The following is a 24722-nucleotide window of genomic DNA, read 5'->3' as shown; positions in this document are numbered from 1 at the left end:
GGCTCCATACCCGCCCATGTCCATCCGCTCGATATAATTTGAAACGAGACTCGTCCGACCAGTCATCACGTTTCCAGTCATCCACAGTTCAATGTCGGTGTTGACGGGCCCTGGCGATACGTAAAGCTTAGTGTTGTGTAGTCAGCAAGGGTACACGAGAGGGTCTTCAGCTCCGAAAGCACATATCGATGATGTTTCGTTGAATGTTTCGCACGCTAACACCTGTTGATGGCCCAGCATTGAAATCTGCAGCAATATGTGAAAGGTTTGAACTTCTGTCAGGTTGAACGATTCTCTTCAGTCGTCGCTGGTCCTGACCTCGCACGATCCTTTTCCGGCCGCAGCGATGTCGGAGATTTTATGTTTTAGCAATTCCTCGTAAAATGGTCGTACTGGATATATAACAATTGTCCACCCTATAGCTTAGGACTACTTTTGATTTGTAACATCTGAAAATAGGCGTAATCGATAAATGTAGAATCAAACGCGGTTGCTGTACGGGCAACGAATAAAAATTTACAGGAAGTTTAATTAAGAGGAGCAAATCAGAGTTCACCTTGATATCGGAAGTGGGACGTGCCTTCGTGGACAGCATGGTGACATCCGGAGTGAGCCGTTTGGGTCGCGGCGCGGGGTCGCACAAGCAAGGAGGCAGAGGAACACTGCCATGGTAGAGGCGAACGATAGCTAACTTGCAGTATCTGTAGGCAGACATCCTTTCACATTGGGAATTGGTGGACTGGTCTTACCAGTGCCCTCCGTCAAAGAAAAAAGTAGTTCCTTCAATAAACAACTAAGGTAAAGCAGAGAGCAGCAACAAAAATTAGACAAAAGCATAATTCAGTAATTTGAGTGCTAGAGCGTCAATAAGGACACGTTGAACTAGAGCAGGTTCAAGTTTATGTAAGAGATGGTGGCTGACGTCACAACGGCGTAGTGAGAGGGAAAGATAGCATCGTTATGGAACTGGAGTCCTGGCGGCGTACGGGGCGGAAGGGAGTCAGCGTCGCTAGACAAATCTCGTAAATAGGCTTTCCATTTTGCTCAAACAGCGCCAGAGTGTATGCAGTCATCTGCGCGTAGCTTGTGCAATTTTGTAATAGTAAATTAACGTCCGAGTCTGACTGTGACGATGACAGAGACATAGACGAATGTACTTCAATTAGCAAAGCTTATTCTGCCCATAACATGGCTGCAGTCGCGGATTTAAAAATTTTGTGCCCCTAGGCAAACCATATTATAAGCGCCCCCCAGAAAAAAAACGTGTTTTAAATAATTACTATTACCCGATCACTTCACATTTGCCGTATTGGGTGGGAACGCTGTGAGCTGTTTCCGTACCCTGCTGTTCGTTGTTCTGAAGGACGCGTCAGCGGTCTAGTTGCGCTCAATTAAAATGTAATATGGTTCCTGAACTGTACTTGCTGTAGGGCAGCGGATAAAACAAACTTAAAACTGCACTGTGTTAACACATTCTTCTGTCGAAAGACAATAGAAACGAACACAAGGAAAATAACTTTTCTTTTATGGCCTAAAAATTCAGTAGAGCATGTACGAGACAACGAATTTTTGTTATACATTCACTTTTAATATGTTCTTTTACACTAAACCGTTGAAAATGTAAATAAAAAAGTTGTGGTACGATCTAAAAATTGAAGCGAACGTGTCATACGTTAGAAATTAATACGTACTTTTACAGATAAGTGTTCAAAATTACAATTAAAATGTCATTTTACGACCTAATAACTTGAATGTGTAGCAGATAAAAAAACACGTTCGGTATTGATACGTGCATCTATAGGAAAACGTAAGAAATTAAAATGAAATAGAGACTTCGGTGCCCGAACTAATAACTAAATATAGACGGACTAACACAGAACTGGATTTGCTATTACATAATTTTACAGACTAGTGTGGAAAAAACAAATTTGTTTTATAATCTAATAGTTAACGTGTAAAGCATTAGGGTCTTTGAAGCTAGATGCTGCATAATAAGTGTACACAGTACCTTTAATCCATGTAAGGGCTGAACCGTTTTGTACCGCAACTACTGCTCTCACCATGGCTCTTTCTAACGGTATTAACAAAGCTTTTACGTATTTATTGACAGAACTGAACTACGTTGTTTGTTAACACTTTTTCATCTGAGCGTACTCTCTCCGATAACGTATATTTCCGCGATAACTATACATTTCAGCACACGCCGAGAATACGCATCAACTGTAATATACTGCAGTACCAGTATGATTTGACAGCGCCGAGCGTCCTGGGTCATTCAGGTATTGTTTAGTATTGTTGGGCGCCTTCGGTCACTTTGTAACAACAACGACGCTGTACTATTGTACATATAAGTAATTTTCTTTCCGTCTAATTTTTCGATAAACTTGTGTAATTGATGTTCTGATTTCATTTCTTTTTTGTTTCATGTCATTGTGTTAAGAAAACTGTAAACAAGTTTCAATGTGAATATTAATGTTTATGTCAAATGTCAAGCAATATTGTAATAGAATTGAAATGTAACAAATGTTGAGACTGTTGTAAGATGTTTAAAATTGTAAATGTGCGTCTGGTCCATACGTAGGCAATGTGTTAGGATGAATGCAAAACCTCGGGTGAATACCCTGTCTGTAAGGGAGCGGTAAAAGGTGGATGGCAGGCGAACGCGGGAAAATGCACGCGGGCACTGCACGGCACAACGGGCTCAGCAGTAGTAGTTGGAGTATGGCATTGGTCTGAGCAACACGTTCTGGAGCGAGGAGGCTCTCCTGGAATATGTAGTTTCATTGAGCCTCGGGTATGTCGTTCCAAATCCCACACAGCATGGCAAAATTCCTTAGGCACTAAATGGAAAAGTATTGCGACGCTAAGAAGAATTAAAGTGCCGATACATCAAGAGCCATAGCTGTGGTTGTATGTGTGCTCTGTGTCTCGCCACCGCCGCATCGATACAATCAGGTTGAAACTTTTAGTACTGTATTCGTATGGACCATAGAGTGTACTGTTCAATAATAACCTAAATTTTACCAGAACTTTCCCATCATTTAATTATCCTCATGTTGTGCAATCCGAGTGTCCCGAAACGAAAAATTAAATTTTGTGTTAATAATAATTACTTGCAGACCTAGCTATGTTAGAATGGTGTTTAAAGAACTGTTTTGTTAATGAACCAGTAAATGAATAACGAAGGTCTAACAAAGTTGAAAGATAACTTTAATATTGATATAGTAATGGAGTTCAATTATTTCGAGACAGATATAAAGGTATTTAAATGAGCAGTAAATAAGATAAAAAGAGTAGTAACTCATATACTGGAAATCTTGAACACATAATAAATTCAGTACACAATTTTTTTAATACAGTGATCATAACAGTTTCAGGAACCCCCGCCCCTTTTTATTCATTTGAATCCTGAAGTGTTCAAAATTGATTTGACCAGCAAAAGTTAAAGTCAATATGAAAGCCAAAATTTATCAGTGTTTTATCTTTATCAGAATTGACCATTTGTGTGTGCCTCGAAAGTGCTATTTCTAGGGTAACTTATGCCCGATTTTAATCCGATTAATAGACAGTATAAAGTATTGTAGTATACATCGTAGAGTAGTGTTATGTATTCATGGGTTTTCCATATCAGTACAGAACGTGAAACTGTCAGTTCAATAGATTTTCTGGTTCTAAAATTCTACTATATTATGCGGTGTTACTACTTGTTATTTTGCGTGAATATATACCAACTTGTACAGCGAAGAAACTCAGTTAATGCCTAATTAGGCTGGCGACCGTATTATTATTAAATTGGTAGCATCTTCAGTTTTGCTTTTGGTCCATACTGTCGTGTAATTGCATTTCGAACGTGCTGACGGATCATTGTTATTACAGAGTGGGTGTAAGTCTGATTTGCCACCATTCAGGTACACGCAGTCGATATCTATACGAAAATCCTTTCTCATAAGGTGAACCCCGCTCACTTACCATAGCACAGGCTTTAACCAGCATTGTGTGCCCCACGCGCACGTTACAAGTGGCTCCCGGTGACAGGACATCCAGTTATTGTCGGTCACAAATTAACGTGAATACCGAACAGTGGATGTTCAGTGGCACGAACTGCAATAATATTCAGTAAAGTAAATAGCAGTGAACGTCAATTACGGTAGTGAGGTGTAATTTGCGTTCGGTATGGACAAGAACGTAAACACAGTAGATGTGTCGAGCGTAATGGAAGATGCAGCTGGTAATGACAGGAGTTTACGTGGCCAGATAACAGATGGCGTTAGCGGTAGACAATTGGCGTACATACAATACCACGAACATGTTAACGAACAGATTGAAATGTCGAGATTGCCTCGAATACAGCAAGGAATAAAACAGGAAGTAGAGGATGACTTTGTAGATGATAGTGGGTACGTGAACGAATCCACTGACATGTTTGATTCCCCACAGATAAAGAAAGAACCGAAAGAAAATTTTGAAGTAGGATCTGAACACAACGATTCCATAGAACAAAACAGTGTGAAAATTTTAAGCATGAACGACTTATTTGAACGATTAACCAAACAAATTGCAGGACAGAATGAGCAGCTTAAAACTCACATTGATCAGCTCAAAACACGGAATGATCAGCTTAAAACACACATTGACGAGCAGCTTAAAAACAAAGTAATCAGCTCAGAACACATGTTGGTCAGCTTAAAGCACAGGTCGAAGAACAAGGAATTAAAATTAGTAAACAAATCGAACAGGTAGAACAAAAAGTGGGTAATTTAAGTTTTGCAGTAAATACTATGAAGTCTGAAATTGAAACAATTAATAAAAATATGAATACTATGCAGGGGGAAATTGACGACATTAACAGTAGGTTTGATGTTGAAATTCTCAACATCCAAGAGAAAGTAGAGCCTCTAGTTGACACAAAAGTAGACGAAAAATTTTTCGGTCTTAAAACTGAGATCGTAAACGAATGCCAACATGGAATATCACAGTTGAAAAAGGCAGTTTCAGACACTGAAAGAAATTTAGGCGAAAAAGTTACCGGATGTGTACAAAAGTGTGAACAAAATACATCGAAAATTCAAGGCAAAATTTTCGATCTCGAGAATAAAATAAAAGATAGGCCTGGTGTTGTCTGTAATGGCACGCCACTTACGAAGCTGTTGGAAGGTGAGAAGCGCTTCGATCCCGCCAAGAAACATAACGGATGGTATCCCTTGGATTTCATCAAAAATTGCGAGAGGATGTTTCCTGAACACTTGTCTGGTCAGGAGAAGATAAACGTAGTAATTAGCGCCTTAGCAGGTGACGCTAAGCGCTGGAGAATTAACTTGAATACCGAACTAATGACGTTCGAAGAGTTTAAACAAAAGTTTACGGAAGAATACTGGTCCGAACAAAAACAGGATCATTTGTGGCGGGAGTTTATCATGGCCAAACTTCATAATAACAGGGGCAGGAATTCTTTGAAAGATTTCTGGGAATATTGGTACCGAAAGTTGACACATTTAAGAGGGAGAAGATCCGATTCTGAAATCGTATGAGAGCTATATAAAAAGCTTCCAGAAGATTCGAAGAGATATGTGGGAAGCAATCATCGCAGCTTCCAAGCGTTTCTCGAAAGGGTCAAAGACGAAGATCACTGGCGCGAAAGTCGTGCCAATTATCAGAATTTTAGTAACAGGAATAATCGCAATAATGATGAGAGGAATGACGGCGATGGTTTTCGCGTCAACATGATACAGAGAGGTAGAGGCAGAGGAAGAGAAAGAGGGAGTTATCCAGGTCGTGGTAGAGGATACACCGCGCAAAATAATAACGATGCGAGAAACTAATTTCCGCGAACGTTGTGGGCCAAACGGAAGCGGACAGAACATACCGGCCCCGATTTAAGAAACATTACCGGACTGACAGTAAAGTTATGAAACAGCTTAGAGACAGGCGTGGAACGATGCAGCGTGTTGTTGCGAAACAAGCGTCAGGTGCGTGCGCAGATGATTCATCTTCGCCGCGCAGTGCGATACATGTTAACAGGCGAGTGGAGGATCAGAGGGCAACGGCCCAGCCTAGCAGAACAGCTGTTCAGAGAGAAGCCGCTAGCAAGGCGGCAGAGTTAGGTACAAATATTGCCGTAAGAGCTGGTGAATACATCACGAGTGGTAATTCCATGGGGAAGGAAATAGTAGATGGAACAGTGGATACACAGAGAGGTGCGGTTAGCAGTGTTAGCAATGAAGTAAATGGCGAGAATGAATTAACAGAAGTAACTGATTGGCGTGTGCAGATCGACGATCTGTACAAGGGCCTCAAGCAATGTGAGTGGGAGGATTTTAAGAAATAATATGAGGCAAGGAGGTTAATTAGTGAAAAAGGAAATAGTAGGGACGTCGATAAGGTGACGTGGCCCGAATTTAAAGAGGAGAGAGTAAATAGCGCCGCCAAAAGTACGCGTGCTGCCGATAGGATGATGGTTAAAGATAGGAAGGAATTGGAGGATGAAATCCTAAGCATAGATGAGGAAGTAACTTCTGTTAATGATCCGCCAACAGTACAAGCTGTTACCGAAAGGAACCGTGGGGAAGGGGCAGGTGAGTAACTGAAGTCCACAAGGATTACACTAAATATGAAGTAACAGTGGATGTGAGTAAAGCTGATAATGAGGTCGTTTTGCCTAAAGAGAATATTGAGTTAAAATCAAAGCCTGATGAAAATGCAGAGGAAGAACTTAGTGCCTGTCTCAGAAAAGCTTTTATGTTAGAACGTGAAAGCGACCCAGAATGGTCGGATTCTGACGATAGTTCAGATGACGAGTATTTCGGTACTAATGAAAATAATAGGAATACAGCTAATTGCGATGATGTACATAGTGATGACGAAGTTTCAAAACAAAACCCAGATGTTGAGACTGGACACAGAAAGAAAGAGCCACCTGACGACTCAGTATCTATTTTGCAAAGAGTTCAAGTAAGTAAAGACTTTGAACTCCAGAAACCTAGAAAGCCACCAGATATAAATGGTTCACAGGTGAGGAACGTATCTTGGGACAATGTCACAGTCGACCAAGGTGCGTTGTGGCAAAAACAGGAAGGGGCCTAATTTAGAGTCTGGGGCAGATTTATATCGGACTTTGAGAATGTCATGAACACCTTACATCATGAATCTACTGGGTTCCCACCGGAAGAAATTTTGTTAGGCAGCAGAAGTAAAAGTTTAATTGAAGAAAAACTAGAGTTTCCACCTTGTACAAGCTTGGGGTTGAGTCAAAAGAAAGAATTAGTCAGAAAAATGGCAAAGCAAAAAGCTGAATCTAGATCTAAAAGACATGATAAAAACCTGAAAGTTTCAAAATTTAAAATTGGGGATTATGTTCTTTTAAAAACCCACGAAAAATCTAGTGAACTGAACCACGAAATTTCCAAATTTAAATATATTTATAATGGGCCGTATATAATACAGAACATTTCACACGATAATGCTTACTACCTGATCTACCCAAAATCCAAGAGATCTTTAGGTGTAAGAAACGTTGTGGACCTGAAACTGTATGTTCCTAGGAGTGAATGACCTAAGTACGCTCAGAAAGCAATCTGCAGTAAATGTGCTGTATCTAACGATGAAATTATTTTATTCTAAATGTAACAAGTATTTGATAATGTATGTACACCATTGTCAGTGTGCTAATGTACTTACGTAAGTTTCAGATTACCAGATGTACTATAAATGTAAAAACGATGGAAAAAAGGGTTGAAAAGAAAAGCAAATGCTGCAAGCCAAACAATAGATGGGACTGCCAAAAATCAAACTGGGCAGTACGTGAGTCGTGATATAAAGGACTGCCAAACACCAAAGAGGGCAGATAAATGGTCCAAGGAGAATTGTAAGTGTGTTATAGGTGATGTGATAAAATGATGCGAAATGGACTGCCCAAATCTGAGTAATAGGCAGCGAATATATGTAGTGATTTTTTAAAAATAATATCGTATGTTTATTAGTAAATAAGGAAATGACTGCCATTCAATGCAAGCAGCAACAAGTTGTTTTATAGTGTATATAGGTATTTGTGTCTGCTTTGTAGGTAAGTGTTTGTGTTCCAAATTTTGATTTTTTATTTATCTCACAAATTTAATAATAATAAGTAATTTGCTATTTAAATCATGTTGTCATAGGAGGTTGGACTGTGCCAAAGGCACTTAAGTAAATGATAGGTAAATGTTCTTGATATATTAAAAGGTATAGACCTATACAATGTGAGTGAAAGGAAGTTTTGTGATATAAAATTTTAGGATGGCACATTCACACAACGATTCAGAACCCCTGTATAAATATTAAGTTTAGTGTTCCCATCAAATTTGCACTTAGTGAAATTTACTGGAAACAGGGGCATGTGTAACAACGATGCTGTACTATTGTACATATAAGTAATTTTCTTTCCGTCTGATTTTTTGATAAACTTGTGTAATTGATGTTCTGATTTCATTTCTTTTTTGTTTTATGTCATTGTTTTAAGAAAACTGTAAACAAGTTTCAATGTGAATATTAATGTCTATGTCAAATGTCAAGCAATATTGTAATAGAATTGAAATTTAACAAATGTTGAGACTGTTGTAAGATGTTTAAAATTGTAAATGTGCGTCTGGTCCAGACGTAGGCAATGTGTTAGGATATGTAGAATGCAAAACCTCGGGTGAATACCCTGTCTGTAAGGGAGCGGTAAAAGGTGGATGGCAGGCGAGCGCGGGAAAATGCGCACGGGCGCTGCACGAACAACGGGCTCAGCATTGGTTGTTGGAGTCTGGCACTGGTTTGAGCAACACCTTCTGGAGCGAGGAGGCTCTACTGGCAGACGTAGCTTCACTGAGCCTCGGGTATGCCGTTCCAAATCCCACACAGCATGGCAAAATTCCATAGGCACTAAATGGAAAAATATTGCGACGCTAAGAAGAATTAAAGTGCCGATACATCAAGAGCCATAGCTGTGGTTGTATGTGTGCTCTGTGCCTCGCCATCTCGCCGCCCGCCAACCGCCGCATCAATACAAGCAGGTTGAAACTTTTAGTACTGTATTCGTATGGACCACAGAGTGAACTGTTCAGTAATAACCTAAATTTTACCAGAACTTTCCCATCATTTAATTATCCTCACAACTAACCTAGACAGGGTCCTTTCCAAATGTTGTGCAATCCGAGTGTCCCGAAACGAAAAATTAAATTTTTTGTCGATAATAATTACTTGCAGACCTAGCTATGTTAGAATGGTGTTTAAAGAACTGTTTTGTTAATGAACCAGTAAATGAATAACGAAGGTCTAACAAAGTTGAAAGATAACTTTAATATTGATATAGTAATGGAGTTTAATTATTTCGAGACAGATATAAAGGTATTTAAGTGAGCAGTAAATAAGATAAAAAGAGTAGTAACTCATATACTGGAAATCTTGAACGCATAATAAATTCAGTAATCAATTTTTTTAATACAGTGATCATAACAGTTTCAGGAACCCCCCCCCCCCCCCTTTTATTCATTTGAATTCTGAAGTGTTCAAAATTGATTTGACCAGCAAAAGTTAAAGTAAATATGAAAGCCAAAATTTATCAGTGTTTTATCTTTATCACAATTGACCTTTTGTGTGTGGCTCGAAAGTGCTATTTCTAGGGTAACTTATGCCCGATTTTAATCCGATTAATAGACAGTGTAAAGTTTTGTAGTATACATTGTAGTGTAGTGTTATGTATTCATGGGTTTTCCATATCAGTACAAACGTGAAACTATCAGTTCAATATATTTTCTGGTTCTAAAATTCTACTATATTATGCAGTGTTACTACTTGTTGTTTTGCATGAATATATACCGTCTTGTACAGGGAATAAACTCAGTTAATGCCTAATTAGGCTGGCGACCGTATTATTATTAAATTGGTAGCATCTTCAATGTTGCTTTTGGTCCATACTGACGTGTAATTGCATTTCGAACGTGCTGACGGATCATTGTTATTACAGAGTGGGTGTAAGTCTGATTTGCCACCATTCAGGCACACGCGGTCGATATCTATACGAAAATCCTGTTTCGTAAGGTGAACCCCGCTCACTTACCATAGCACAGGCTTTAATGAGTATTGTGTGCCCCACGCGCACGTTACAACGTCTGCACGTAAACGAGGTTTAGTTCCGCGTCTGCCATCGGCAGTTGTAAAATAAACAGGTAATACTTAGTTTGTAAATCCTATGAATGTGCTCTAAGTTATAATAAAAATCATATTATAATCTTTAATTTTTAAAACTATTATGAATAAATAAACAAACTCACTAGTCAGCCAAGATTGCGCCTGGCTTCGACGGCAGAAAACTCGTTGATCATATCTTCTTCATAGTTCAAACGGTTATCAGTTATGAGGTCGGCTTCGATGTGAAGAATGGACAAGGTGTTCAGTCTCTCCACAGACAACATAGAACGTAGGTACGATTTCAGTTTTTTAAGAGCCGAAAACTAGCGTTCTGCTGAACAATTTGTAAGTGCCATACATAGAAGTATTCTAAGACCAATGTCAACATTTGTAAAGACAGACTGTAACCTCTCTTTTCGTAAAAATTTACGCATTTCGACTGGTATATGACTAACCTCATAAGATTTCAAAAGTTCCGCGAAATGTACACAACCCCTAGGGAAGGAAGGCTCTAAATTTGTGTCATATGACTCTTGGAGTTTTGCTGTACGTTCAGCAATATCGTCAGGTGAACTGATCTTAAGGTTACTGAAAATTGTGGAGTCCAACAGTTTTCTAGAGCTTTTTTTCCTCCTCACTAATTTGGCGTACACGTTGTCGAGTACTGGTAGAAATGTTTCGACTCTAAATTTTTCCCTTCCAGTCAGGAAAACTTCTTCAGAGTCCGCTTCTTCGTCATCATAAAGTTTGCGTTTTCGTGATCTTTTATAGGTGAATTCATAGTAACAATCTCCACGGATTTATTTTCATAATAGTCGAACATGCCACGAATAGATGCAATAAATCCTACAAGCGATTAATATAGTTCATGCAATATTTAGTATCAATATTTACACTTGGCAATTTTAGATTTACACTATTAAATCTATGGAGTATGTTCTTCCAAACTGTCACCATAAATACTGTTTCTAGTTTGCTGAGTTGATTCAATAAAGCTGATGCTTCATTTCGCACAAGTGGTTTTTCAAACGCATTATTGGCAATATGCGTGAGGGCATTGATAACGCTCTCCCAGTTTTCATATGGACTTACACACGCTTCCTCTCTTGCTGAACAGCCTGCTTTTGACAAACTTTTTGCCGTTTCGCTTCCTGTTCTCATGAAAGAAAGAAGTTTATCCCTGTTCTATGTAGAAGCAGAGAAAAAATTATAAGGGTTTTGCACTACAATGAAAAATGAACATGCTTCCGACGACAGTCTGCAACACTAGTGACTACTGAATTCAAAGAATGTGCTGCACAAGGCACATAACACATTTTCGGCTTTCGTTCTGCAATGCCTGCCTGCAAACCAGTATCGGTTCCTGGCATATTGCTTGCGTTGTCATATGACTGGCCTCTATAGTCAGTAATATCAATGGAATTTGTAGACATGACCTTTAGTACGGCCTCAGCTAAGTTTTCGGACTTGTGTCCCGTGTTTTCTAGAAACAGAAGGAAGGGTTCAGCAGGTTCACCATTCTCGTTCACATACCTTAATATGAAAGATAATTGTTCAGTATGTGAAATGTCCACAGTAGAATACACTATTATAGAGAAATTTTTGGCCTGTTTTATTTCAATTATGATAATGTTTTTTATTCGTTCAGAAAGAAGCTCTATTATTTCATCGCAGACTGTTGGAGAAAGATAACTTGTATGTCCCTGCCCTGGATTTCCATGTCGTTCAATGTGCTCTGCGAGAACAGGATCAAATTCGACTATAAGTTGAAGAGACATCATAAATTGACCAATATGTAATGAATGGAATCTTTCAACATGTCCACGTAGGGGAAGTCCACGACTTGTTAGCTTCTTCACTACTGCAAATACCCTTTTCAACACATTGCGCCAGTACATTTTTTCTGTCTCAGACATACGATTCGAAATGGTTATTTATCGTTCCCAGTGACTTTTTCCTTGTTAAGAGTGATAACTCAGAATTTTCGACTTCAAGTGAATTCTCATGATGAGATGGAATATTAGATACATTATTCCAATCTGCAACACCATGAGTAGCAATCGCGGCCTTACGGGCCTTACCTCCGAACAATTTACATGATACACAAGAAACAGCATCGGTGCTACAGGAGTATACTAGAAAGACACGAAAAGTTCATTCACCATTTAAAAGTTTACGGTAAAATACATTTTTGTTTAAATATCTGGTTTTATCGCCTATTGATCTTCTTGAATTAGAAAGATCACCGTACAAATCTGGTTAATGCTACGTTGTAAGAAAATGTCGATTGTTGATTCATTGACACACCATTCTCCAGGATTATCACTAACTATGTTGTTACTTTTTGTAATGTCAGATCATTTTTAACTTTTATTTCGTCTGTATTTACTTCTTTTACAACAGCTGCAGTGTCAGAAATGTCATTCGTATTACCTGAACTCAAAGTCGAACCAGCAAAACATTTTTTGCGAAAAATTTATCTATTCCGCCAAGCGTTTTTAGAACATTGACTTCTCGTTCTCGCCTTTCCTTCGATAATTTCCGAAATGCAGCCCCACTTTATTTTGCACGTTTGCTTTTTTCATTGTTATTCATGTTAGCGTACTTGCAAAATTGTCAACCAACAGTCCAAACAAAAGAAAAAAAGTTGTAAAAGGAAAGAAAAAAAGACTGTATCCAGTTCCAGTTGTACTACACTGCACATGAGTACAAAGCTTTTTACTTTACACTCGCACCTCGAGCACAAAGATTTTTCCTTTAAACACGGAGCGATGAACTGACCAACTTGGATTACTCGACGTAACTATGCTATGAAAAAACGAAAATGCGGAATAATTTAATTTCATTGTCGCCTGTTTCTCTGGTGTCAGTGAACAGTAGGAGCACACTTGCTGGCTGGAATTCGTCTCGTAAAGGAAACGGGACAGTCCCTTTTTTGGCTTCGGTTTCCCGCGTCGCCGGAATTTTAGCTGGATCGCAAATTTGTTCTGAATATTCTTGACACTGTCTTTCTAATTTAAAAAGGAAATGATTTTTGCAATTTCTTGCAGTGAGGTGTGCAGGACTTCTTGTCCACTTATTCTTAAAACATTATAGCGGTTCCTGTGGGCAGGGAAGACAGACTTGAAAGTCTGAGTAGTCTTGTTGGCAGTTGATGTGGTGTGTTGTCATTTGTGTGAGCACTGCCGTTATGTCTACACGCAGATGCTCCTTTTTTTTTCAACATAAAATAGAAATAACCTATCTTCGAAAAAAAAGCTTAGTTAAGAAGTTTAAGATAAAATTTGCAATGCCACCTACTATTCGATTGCAGAGAGTGGGAAGTTTGATATCGTGCAGGCTGCAGCACAATACATTAGACAAACGAAAGTTGGTTTCTTCTTCTTTTTTCGCCAAAAAAGTAACTAGGTAAATAAATAAATAAAATTTTTAAACTGTTGTGAAGTGTATTTCACACATTACTATATATTCTTCTTATGTTCTGTTCGTATAAACATGTGTTTAAAAATGTAAAACATTCCCAGTATCAACATGTTTTGCTAAACGGGTGTCATTAAATCAAAGCTCAGCTGTTGAAGACCACAGAGCTTTGACATTAATTACAGTAACGGAGCGTTGACTTGATACTTCCCCGTAATTTCTTCAAGACATTTAAGTAGAGTCGGGTTTTACATACTGAGGCCCACACATGTTACTGTATTTAAGAAACTGCTGTTTAGTTTATCACAGCTTTTCAGGGGACCCGGTATTTCACGGGGAAAATATGTTAGGGGTAAGCAGAAGCCGACAACATTCTCGGAATAATAACGTTTGAAACATTGTAATGTAGATTACTGTCCTGACAGCTTACTTCAGCCTATTTTGAACAATCATGAAGATGATACTAGACAGACACCCAATGTTAAATTTCCATTCAGTCACCAAGTAAACTATGTATATTTCCAAGATTGTACTGTCGAATTTCGTTCTTAAGGCTTATTTAAACTAGCAAGTTGTTTAGCAATATTAACAATTTTTGTCGTTTGTAAGCGCAGTTATTTTAAAATGTAAAAGGTTAAAATGAGTACAGAGCAAAAAATGCCGTCCCCCTTAAGGTGCCGCCCCTAGGCCCGTGCCTAGTGGGCCTATGTGCAAATCCGCCACTGCATGGATGCCGCCGGACATAGTAAGTCAGCTGCTGCTCTTGCTCTTGTTGCTATGCGTCTCCTTTGTGGTCAACCAACGTTCGATGATTTCATGTTTGTTACGGACGTTATTAAATTTAATTGTGGGACGTTAGTGGGACAGGATGGCATAGTTCCTTTGGAAGAGATCCTGCCAATATGTAGGGTAAATTCGCGTGGCAAAAAGAGCATTATACTCGTGAGAGCGCAATTGCAAGTAGCCTTATTGCGACAAGATACATTACAATTCTGAACCGGACGGAAGGTTGCACCAGTGACATAAGTTCCACGCTCAGAGGCATAGCTGCATGGTGGTTATCATAGTGCATTCTGAGTCGCACAGTACGTATGATGTTTGTAAACGTTTGTTAAGGAGGTTTTATAAAGGCCAACGTACCTGAAGAATGCACATAACTTTTACCAGAATTTTATTACTTCCTTTAGTAGTGGCAAAAGTGCATTTCCTCATGGTAGCCTAATGATTTGACGGAGATAGTGATCCATAGGGTGGCGAACAACGTATGAGTGTCTGCATTACAAGTAAGCTAGAGTAGGTTACAGGTCGAGGAAGTGCGGAGGCTGACTACACTGCTGAGGTGCAGGTAAGTCGTATCTCCGGCCTAAGTGGCCGAGCGGTTCTAGGCGCTACAGTCTGGAACCGCGCGACCGCTACGGTTGCAGGTTCGGATCCTGCCCCGGGCATGAATGTGTGTGATGGCCTTAGGTTAGCTAGGTTTAAGTAGTTATAAGTTCTAGGGGACTGATGACCTCAGAAGTTAAGTCTCATAGTGCTCAGAGCCATTTGAACCATTTTTTGAGGTAAGTCGTTGATAGGACGTGATACGTACCCCTGTAAAGCCATCGCTTGGCGAAACTGAGCGATGGCACTGTAGAACACCGTTGGCGGTGGCTGTGTGACCGCTCTTTCCAGCTAAGCCATTGTTGACGGCTCGCGATTAACGGACACTTGCCGTTTAAGGAGGAAGTTACCGTTTACGGGGAGTGGTCTTTCGGGTAGAGTCGCGTAGCGGAGAGTGTGCCGTTGCTATCTGCGAGAGGGCTGTGTCGCTGCGGTCGGGTTAGGAAGTCGCTGACGAGTAGCGCTGCTAAGTGAAGCAGGCAGTTGCGACGCACTCGCCGCGATGTAGTCAGGACATCAGCTGTTTGGACGGCGGACGTAAGGGGCCTGCTTGTTATTGCGGAACTTGATTTGGCGATAGCCGCGGTGAGATCAGTGCTATTGATGGACCGTCGGTGCTGGTACACGCCGATGCGTCACCTGCAACCGTACACCTTGTCTGACGCCTTCGTAGCAGTTCTGACCGTTGGGATTATTCAAACGGTGAGCATCTCTAGCTCGTAGTGCAACTCTTAAGACTGCTTACTCACAGTGTTTGTATTTGCAAGCCGTACGTCATTTGGCTCAAGTGTGCTCAAACGTGAACCCTCATACTATTCTCTATCCGTGAGTGTGGGTGTGTAATTCTGTTACCCGAGAAAGAGGCACTTATATTTTGAATATATTTCAAGAAACTTTATCAATAACTTCACTGCTCCATATCAAATGTTACTGCTGATAAAACTTAACGTTCTTAATATCAGATTACGAATCCTAATATTGCACAGCCTTTTCTGCGTTGCACTAAGTTGTTGACAGATGCATTTACGTATTTAGATTTGAAAAATACTGGTTTTCATCCATGAAGTCAGTTATCCTTTTCTAATATCACGAGTATTTACTAGCTCGGAGGTTCAAAGTAACCTCGCTTGTGTGGTCATGCTGTCACTTAAGCAGTCACTCTTAAAGTGCTAAAATTGCATTCCGCCTAGATAGCCGAGCGTAACATTATTTCCTTTCCTTTGTTAACTGTAACGGAACGGCTTTACAGTGTCACCTTTTTCGTCTTATAATTAATATCTTTTCTTTATGTTATAGGGTATCTAATTTCGTCTACGTGTATGATACTGTGCCAGGTGTCCTGGCCGCCAAAATGGTCGTGGGACCTCCGTGCTATTGGAAGGCGCGCTATAAGGCGTGTACCGCCAAAAAATGTTTAGTGTTTTCTTAATGTTATTTTATTCATATATTTAGTAATTGTAAAGATAATATGTTGGCTTCTCTTAGAAATTATTAAACGTCTTTTTTCTGGCCCTTCAGGCTGAACTGGGTCCAACAGATAAAATTCTAAAGAAAGTGTTCAAATGGCTCTGAGCACTATGGGACTTAACATCTCAGGTCATCAGTCCCCTAGAACTTAGAACTACTTAAACCTAACTAACCTAAGGACATCACACACATCCATGCCCGAGGCAGCATTCGAACCTGCGACCGTAGCGGTCGCGCGACTCCAGACTGTAGCGCCTAGAACCGCTCGGCCACTTCGGCCGGCCAAAGAAAGTGTTCTCTGTGACAAATTAAACCTGGTGAGTTATTAAACTGATCTAAATTCTTGTGATAAATTTGTCTCATTTACTAATACATTTTAAGCCTATTGGTGACTGGTGGTCCTTCTGCCTGGCGCTTATAATTAAATCAAAGATTTGCTTATTGACTAACTTGCTGTAGTTAATTTAAGTCTATGATTGGTGCAGCAGCTTACTACCAGTTTGAGTGAACCATCTATCCAACATGTTGTGAATTTTCGGTGTATTTATCTGAATGTTAAATTTTTTGACGACACAGTCCTTGAGTAAGTGTTGGTTATAATAAATTTATTCTAATGAGTTTTATACATGTTGTCTCCAGTGCATATGTTGAGTGCTGTGATTTTAAAAATAAAGTTTTAAATACGTTTTGTATCCTCAAGTGAGCGTACTCTTGCCACCTCAGCAGCCTGAGTGCTCTGCAACCACCTTTCAGGAACAGTCAGCCAAGTTGATCTAGGTACACTGTTACGTAGGGATTGTCATTCATTGCTTATCCTGTTGGGACGCCAGTGTTACTTCTTATTTTATTTCTAGCCATCAGGAAGACAAGGGTGTTCCCGTTCATAGAGCAAGCCATGATTAAGTCTTACACGCAGTGATAGCGAAATAACTCTATGAAGAGAAACAAGAAAAGACCCGGAACATTTACAGGGAACACACTGAAAGCATTCCTGAGTGCCACATCATTCTCGGATGAATGAATCCTGCCTCTCCTTCCAAATATCCTGCTGAGTCTACATTGCTCTGTGGCTCTACAACTTCTCTCGAATTCGAAATCCAGATCGAATATACTAAGGTGACAAAAATCAGCAAGGGATACCGATATGCACTTATACAGATGGTGACAGTATCGTGTACACAAAGTATAAAAGAGCAGTGCGTTGGGGAGCTGTCATTTGCACTCATGTGGGAAGGATTCCGATGTGATTGTGGCTGTACTACAGGAACTAACAGACTCTGAATGCAGAATAATAGTTGGAGCTAGACGCACTGGATCGTTAGGGAGTTCAATATTCCGCGATCCACAGCGTCAAGTGTGTGCAGAGAATACTAAATTTCAGGCATAACCTCTCACCACAGACAACGCTCTTCACTTAAAGACCGAGAGCAGCGGAGTTTTCCTTGAGTTGTCAGTGCTAAGAGACAAATAACACTGCATGAAATAACCATAGAAATCAATGTGGAACGTACGACGAACTTATCCGTTAGGACAATGAGGAGAAATTTAGCGTTAATAGCCAATGGTAGCAGACGACCGATGCAAGTGCCTTTTCTATCAGTACGACGTCGCCTCCAGCTCCTCAGTTGGGCTCGTGACAATATCGGTGGAACCCTAGACGACTGGAAAACCGTGATCTGGTCGGGTGATCTCTGATTTCAGTTGGCAAGATCTGATGGTAGGCTTATAATGTTGTGCAGACCCCACAAAGCCATGGAACCAAGTTCTAATAGGGCACTGTGCAAGTTGGTTGTGGCTCCATAATGGTGTGGGCAGTGTTTACATGAAATGGACTGGTCCTCTGGTCCAACTGAAACGATCATTGACTGGAAATGGCTATGTTCGGCTACTTGGAGACCATTTGCAGCCATTCATGAACTTCATGTACCTAAACAACGATGCAGTTTCTATGGATGACAATACGCCATGTCAGCGGGTCACAGTTGTTTGCGGCTGTTTTGAAGAACACTCTGGACAATGCGAGCGAATGGTCTGGCCACAAAGATGGCTCGACATGAAACGCATCGAACATTTATGAGACATAGTCGAGAGATCAGTTCATGCACAAAATCTGCACCGGCAGTACTTTCGCAATTATGGACGGCTATACCGACAGCGTGGCTCAATATTTCTGCAGGGTACTTTCAACGATTTTTTTGAGTCCATGCCTGTAGAGCTGCTGCAGTACGAAGTGCAAAGGAAGGTCCGAAAGGGTGCAGCGACTTTTGCGACCTAAGTGTAATTAGTCGTTTGATGAGCCAGCTCTTTCATGTTATATTTGTTGGGGCCCTTAGCAGTGGTGCAACTTGAAAAGAAGTGATGTTGTTACTAGCTGGAATGCTCGCAATTGCTGCTTATAAAATATGACTTCTAGCGTCGTTTCTGGGACGTTTAACCTCAGAACAGGTTCACACGAGTTACCTGCAGACTACTTTCAGTAATCTCTCCTTACTTACGAGATGAGAATGAGTGATTAATTTTACGTGGAGTTATCGATGCAAAATGGTCTTTATATTGTCTTTTGATCTTCAGTAGAATTGCGTTACTTAACAGTTGACAGATAGTGACTGTCAATTCTATAATACGTGGTACGTGGCCGTACAATCAATCATTTCGTCAGCATTTGCTGTGTGACAAACCGTAGTTTGTTTTTTAATTCATCACAGCTATGCAACTGTAACATAAAGACAACAGCCGAGGGTTTTACTCAATGGAGTTACTCTTAGTAGTCTGCCATGTAGCAAGTCGACATGAATGAGGTAAGAACGCCAACAATCAATGACAAAACCTGTAATAAAGAAACAGTTTCTGGTTACTATGATTTATAAACGTGTTTCTTGATTCAGGATTGTCCAACACGTATACCTCTTACATCTGTTGATGTGTCAGTATTGCTGTAGTGCTTTGTCCAAACACTGATTTGATCGACCTCTCCACACTGACCTCCCATGTGCAGGTCTCGTCGCCTCTTCATAACTGTCACAACCGACACCCATTTGAACCTGCTTGCTTTATTCGCGCTTCGGTATTCCCCTGTGATTCCCATCACCGTTGCCATTCTTCACCCCATTCCCAAGTTAACTATGTCTTGATGCCTCAGGATGTGTTCTGCTATCTTTTTTATGTCAAGTTGTGCCACGCTGCTCGTTTCTCTCCTATTTCATTATGTACTTCCACACAGTCAGCCTCTACATTACGTAACTCTGCATTAATTATTCATTCAACGGAACTAATTCTCAGGGTTCTTCTGTAACACCACACTTCGATAACTCCTGTTCTCTGTTCTTTTCAGTGCTGTTTACTTTCATCTTTTAACTCCTAAATAAGGCTACGCTCCAGACAAATAATTTTAGAAAAGATTTCCTAATCTATAAATACGCATGTTAACACATTTTTCATTTTCAGAAGAAGGTTATCACTGCTGTTCTGTATTTCGTATGCTCTTTACTTCTACCATGATCACTTTTTTGCTGCGAAATAGCAAAACGTGGCGGCTACTTTCGTGTATCATTTCTAATATAATTCCCTCAGCATTACCTTATTTAATTCATTACAAATCATTACCTTCATTTTACTTTTGTTGATGTGCATCTTACAATATTTTTCAAGAGATTATCCATTCCATGCAACTAATCTTCTAAGCCCACATGCTGTCTCTAACAGTACTCCATTATCACTGCAGACAATAAAGTTTCAAAACTTCCTGACAGATTAAAACTGTGTGCCGGACCGAGACTTGAACTCGGGACCTTTGCCTTTCGTAGGTAAGTGTGGGGATGCGCTACAAATTTCTTTTCTCCTTTCTCTGTTACTGCCTTCCTTTCATGTCCTTCGCCTATTATACCAGCAGTCCAGTTTCCGTGAAAGTTATAGACAACCTTACGCTTTCTGTACTGTATCATCCATAACTTCAAAATTTCAGCGACGCCAAGCCGTGCTGACAGCAGAACAACGTTTCCACAACTCTCCCGTAGTGGTCGTACTCAAAGATATCGCCACATGTATGCGTGGGGGTACTGTCCGACGCCAACGACACTGAACAGCCACGCCAGTTGCAGCAACGGTAGTTCAACCGCAGGATTCATCAGGAGGCAGCAAGCAAGGGCTGGCTGGGAATGTTGTGCGGGCTTGTAGAGCCATTTCTCCACGTTGTATCGTGTGACTCTTCTTATTTTTATTTTCTCTTCTGGTATTAGAAGATTGAAAGAAAGATGGCTCGAGAAGGTGACTACCCAAGAGACGACTCAGGGGTTACTTTATCAGTTGCCGAAATGGGAGCCGATAATACTGAGCTTCAATAGGAGTTATAAAGGTTGCAGGAAGAGAAATGAACATTTTTGTCCTAGTGTTTCCTTACTTATCCGAGATTCTTGCGCCGTCAAATGTGTTAATCCTTTTTAAGGTAAGTCAGAGGAAGATGTCGTGTTCGTGTACAACCTGCCTACATAAGGCCAAAAAGTTATAAGGATGGAACGATGAGTAGTTGTTGCATATGGCTCGACTGACGTTAATGAGGCATCCAAGGGAGTAAATTACGTTAGGTGGAAATTTTCTGGGATGCTCTTTCCTTCCAGGATTTATGGGGGGGGATTATTGGAGCGCTATCTGGGGAAAAAGCTTCTAGATACACAGTTAAATAAACGTCTAAATACCGTATCACAGAGAAAAGGGGAGTCCACAGAAACTTTTAGGGACATGATTAGAAAATTGAATTTCAGTACATATGAACTTAAGGGCAATGAGAGCTCTAATACAGTACTTCTACACGATGACGATGATGGTGATGGTGATGTTTGGTGCGTGGTTATCAGCGCCCGAACAAATTCCCACTCTTTGCTCGGTCCAGTCTCGCCACTTTCATGAATGATGATGAAATGATGATGACAACACAAACACCCAGTCATCTCGAGGCAGGTGAAAATCCCTGACCCCGCCGGGAAACCTCTACATGAAGCAGCACAAGGAGCATTTTAGTGTTACATATCAAAAGTATGTTATATCGCCATATTTGTATACATTTATCAAGTGGGAAAACATTCTAATGTGTGTGTGTGGTGTTCTGCGCTACGTGATCATACATAAATAAAGTAAGGGCTTGATATAGTCTACAGTATTTCCTGAACACGAGGAAAAAACATTACAATAAAATGACACAGGATTTTCGACAGCACCACTACCACAAGAGTCTTCACCATATGGGGAACAAAGTGACGAAAACTTAAGTAAACGTAAAAAAACTGTATATATAAACGTGAATAGGCGTCTGAGGATAACTTGTCGCTTTCAAACAGGCAATGGCGGTATTTGTGTAAATAAATAGCATTATCATCAATGGTTGGTTGCTGTTGTCTTACATACAATAACCAATCTGTATTTTGTACACATCTATGGTCCCAAAATGCCAGTTTTCAACAAAAATAGCGTTTTAGAGAGTCTTGTGATCACAGCACCGGTCAGAAAAACTGTAGCATACCTCAAAAATTTGCTTAGTACATAACCTCAAGTAGGTCTAGTTCAAATGCAAATAAAAATTGGTTGTATCCTGTTAATAACATCGATTATATTTTTCTAGTATAGAACCTGATACATTTTTTTCTTCCCCCCCCCCCCCCCCCCCCCGGTCCCATAAACTAGTGCTTACGAAAGTGAACCAAACCATCAATAACGAAACATAAGACTTAAATACCAACAACCTTTACGTGTTTTAGACATAGCATCATAGAAAAACTTAAATATGGAAGTATTTAATCTGAAGCTTGGTTGTGCCTTACACCAAGTAGTGGCCTAAAAATAGTATTATAGTCTGCATACAAAGGACAACTTCCAATCAATGTGAAAAAAACCTGCAAACATTAGGAAATTGATTCAGTTTGTACTGAGCGATAAATTAGACTTCTGCAATGATGTTTTTGAGTGGCCTGCAAACACCCTGAATGAGCAAGGAGAAGACTTTTTTGATAATTAACAGCTTTTCTGTTTTGTACTGTTCTAAACTTAAAAGACTGTGTAATAAAAACATACCAGCACATACCGCACACTGAAGTCTTTATTACTCGCATATTTTATCGCTTATTTACTTGACACATCTGCAAGGTATCTATGATTCGTAGAATGTAATTTTTCATAAAAATAATTCCGCTCGTAAAGGCCATGTCTCCACATCAGTTGCTAGACCATAACAAAGGTCGTGTTTTGTTTTGGCACACGATTTTATGGTCAAATTATGTTAAATATCCTACACTACAGTCTAAACATAAACGAAGACATTTCACACTTCGGTCACAATTTTATGGTCAGATTATGTTAAATATACTACACTATATTTTAAATATAAACGAAGACATTTTACACTTCGGTTTCGTAATCCAAACATTTTTCTTTCACTTGAAAATTTTACTTTGGTGGATATATGGCCTTTTCGAAATGACTGATTCAAGTGGACTGAGCCCATCCAGTGATCATTTTGCTTGAGAATTGAAACACACCAATGAACTTCTTGTCGACTGGCAGGCTGCTATACGCAGCCAGCTTCGAAGTCCGCTGGGCATCTTGCACAGATCAGCTCATCCATGCGCAATATCCGGTCTGTGCCACCACCCTTCCAGCAGTTCGACAGCAAGGTGGAAACTTGAACCTGTTTCATCTACAGTATGGAGCGACACTTCTTCGTCTACGATATTTCAGGTGATACACAGCAATGGTCTTTTCTGCTGGACATGATGGAACATTGGTTTACCAGACGATCTAGCAATTATACCCAGAAGCTGGGCTCCATGCCCTCTCTTACTTCATGTTGAAAGCAAATTTTCAGACTATATTGATTCGCAGTTTCATGTGGCAGCAGCCAGACATAAGTTTTTCGGTTGTCACAAACTGTCTTTCTATTCCTATGAGGAATGCATTGCACGACTCAGGGTTTATCTTGGGAGCGTTGCTTCCGTTAAACCAAGACCACTGTAATCAGTGACATACATCTTCCCTCGTCCGAGACGCAGTGTTGGTCTACTTCCGAGACAAGGCTTTATGCCACAATTTGCTTGAGCTCAAGGACACGTCCTTGGAGGCGTGCCTCCCTATAATCTGTGCTGTTGAACAGTCAGTACATTCCCTGGCGACGCTGTGCGAGATGCAGTGGTTGTCTTTGCCTCACGTCCTTCCCACGGTGGCCCTTCCTCATTCAAACAAGTCCGGAAGCCAGACAACAATCCTGTGGGTCCCTAATGCTTTCGAAACTTCCATCCTGTGGCCAGTGCATCAAAGTCAACAGTCAACAATTTAGGCATTTACGAGCAAAATGTCCAGTGTTTGTGATATCTCGCCACAAAACAGAGCGACCGCTACGGTCGCAGGTTCGAATCCTGCCTCGGGAATGGTTGTGTGTGATGTCCTTAGGTTAGTTAGCTTTCAGTAGTTCTAAGTTCTAGGGGACTGATGACCTCAGAAGTTAAGTCCCATAGTGCTCAGAGCCATTTGAACCAACCACAAAACAGAGGTTTGTCGTTATTCTTTAGCCAAGGCCGTCGATTGGACTTATATGGACTTCAGAACTCTCTTGCAATCGAGGAATCAGACCCTCCAGATGTGTTGTTTATATAGTCCGTGCTTCTGCGTTTCAAGAAGTTGGTGTTCATAACAGTAGTGCTTGACAGGGTCCCTGTTGAATTACAGATTGATATCGGCTCTTCAGCCAGTATTACTGGTTGACCTACCTATCAGAACATGGGAATGCCTCCGCTACAACCACTTGACATACCCCTCCGCAGCTTCAGCAATGATTTCATAGTGATCATGGGCTTCTTCACCCAGTAAGGGTCAACAGTTCTCACTGCCAGGATCCTTGTAGTGGCTGCCCACATAGCTTCAGATTTTTTCGGCCTCATGCTTTTTAACGCCTTGGGGTTGGAAATTCACGATATTGAAGCTGCTATCAATGCGTTAGGCCACAGCTCTCATACCTCCACAAACAGTTTCCCAAGTTTCCATCAGTATTTGTCAGCATTCCGCAGGGGTCACCGAATCCGAAGCATGTCACACGGTTGCCCACAGCTGTTCCCAAATTTTGTAAAGCATGGAATGAGCCGTTTGCTTTTTATGTTAAGTTACGTCTCGATATTAAGCATTTCCAAAGCAAAGGAATCTTGACACGCGTCTCTTACAGCCAATGGATAGTGTCCATCGTAGATGTCGAAAAATCTATTGGCGCACTCAGAATTTTTGGCGATTTCAAAGCAACGGTTAATTCTCAATCAGTGATGAACACTTACTGTATT

General features: G+C 40.4%; 1 protein-coding gene across 1 annotated transcript in view; it reads right to left on the bottom strand.

The window, feature by feature from the left end:
- The window catches only part of LOC124762622 (facilitated trehalose transporter Tret1-like), a 109073-nt gene extending 84741 nt beyond the window's left edge, over positions 1–24332 (bottom strand). Inside the window, exon 1 of the mRNA XM_047249121.1 lies at positions 24206–24332. Coding sequence (XP_047105077.1) covers positions 24206–24332 — 127 coding nt within the window. The remainder of the gene's footprint in view (positions 1–24205) is intronic.
- Positions 24333–24722: the final 390 nt, after the last annotated feature.

This window comes from Schistocerca piceifrons, chromosome 1 (genome assembly GCF_021461385.2).
Source record: "Schistocerca piceifrons isolate TAMUIC-IGC-003096 chromosome 1, iqSchPice1.1, whole genome shotgun sequence".
Lineage (NCBI taxonomy): Eukaryota > Metazoa > Arthropoda > Insecta > Orthoptera > Acrididae > Schistocerca > Schistocerca piceifrons.
Note: the sequence above shows the minus strand (reverse complement) of the source record. Positions and strands in the feature narration are given on the sequence as shown.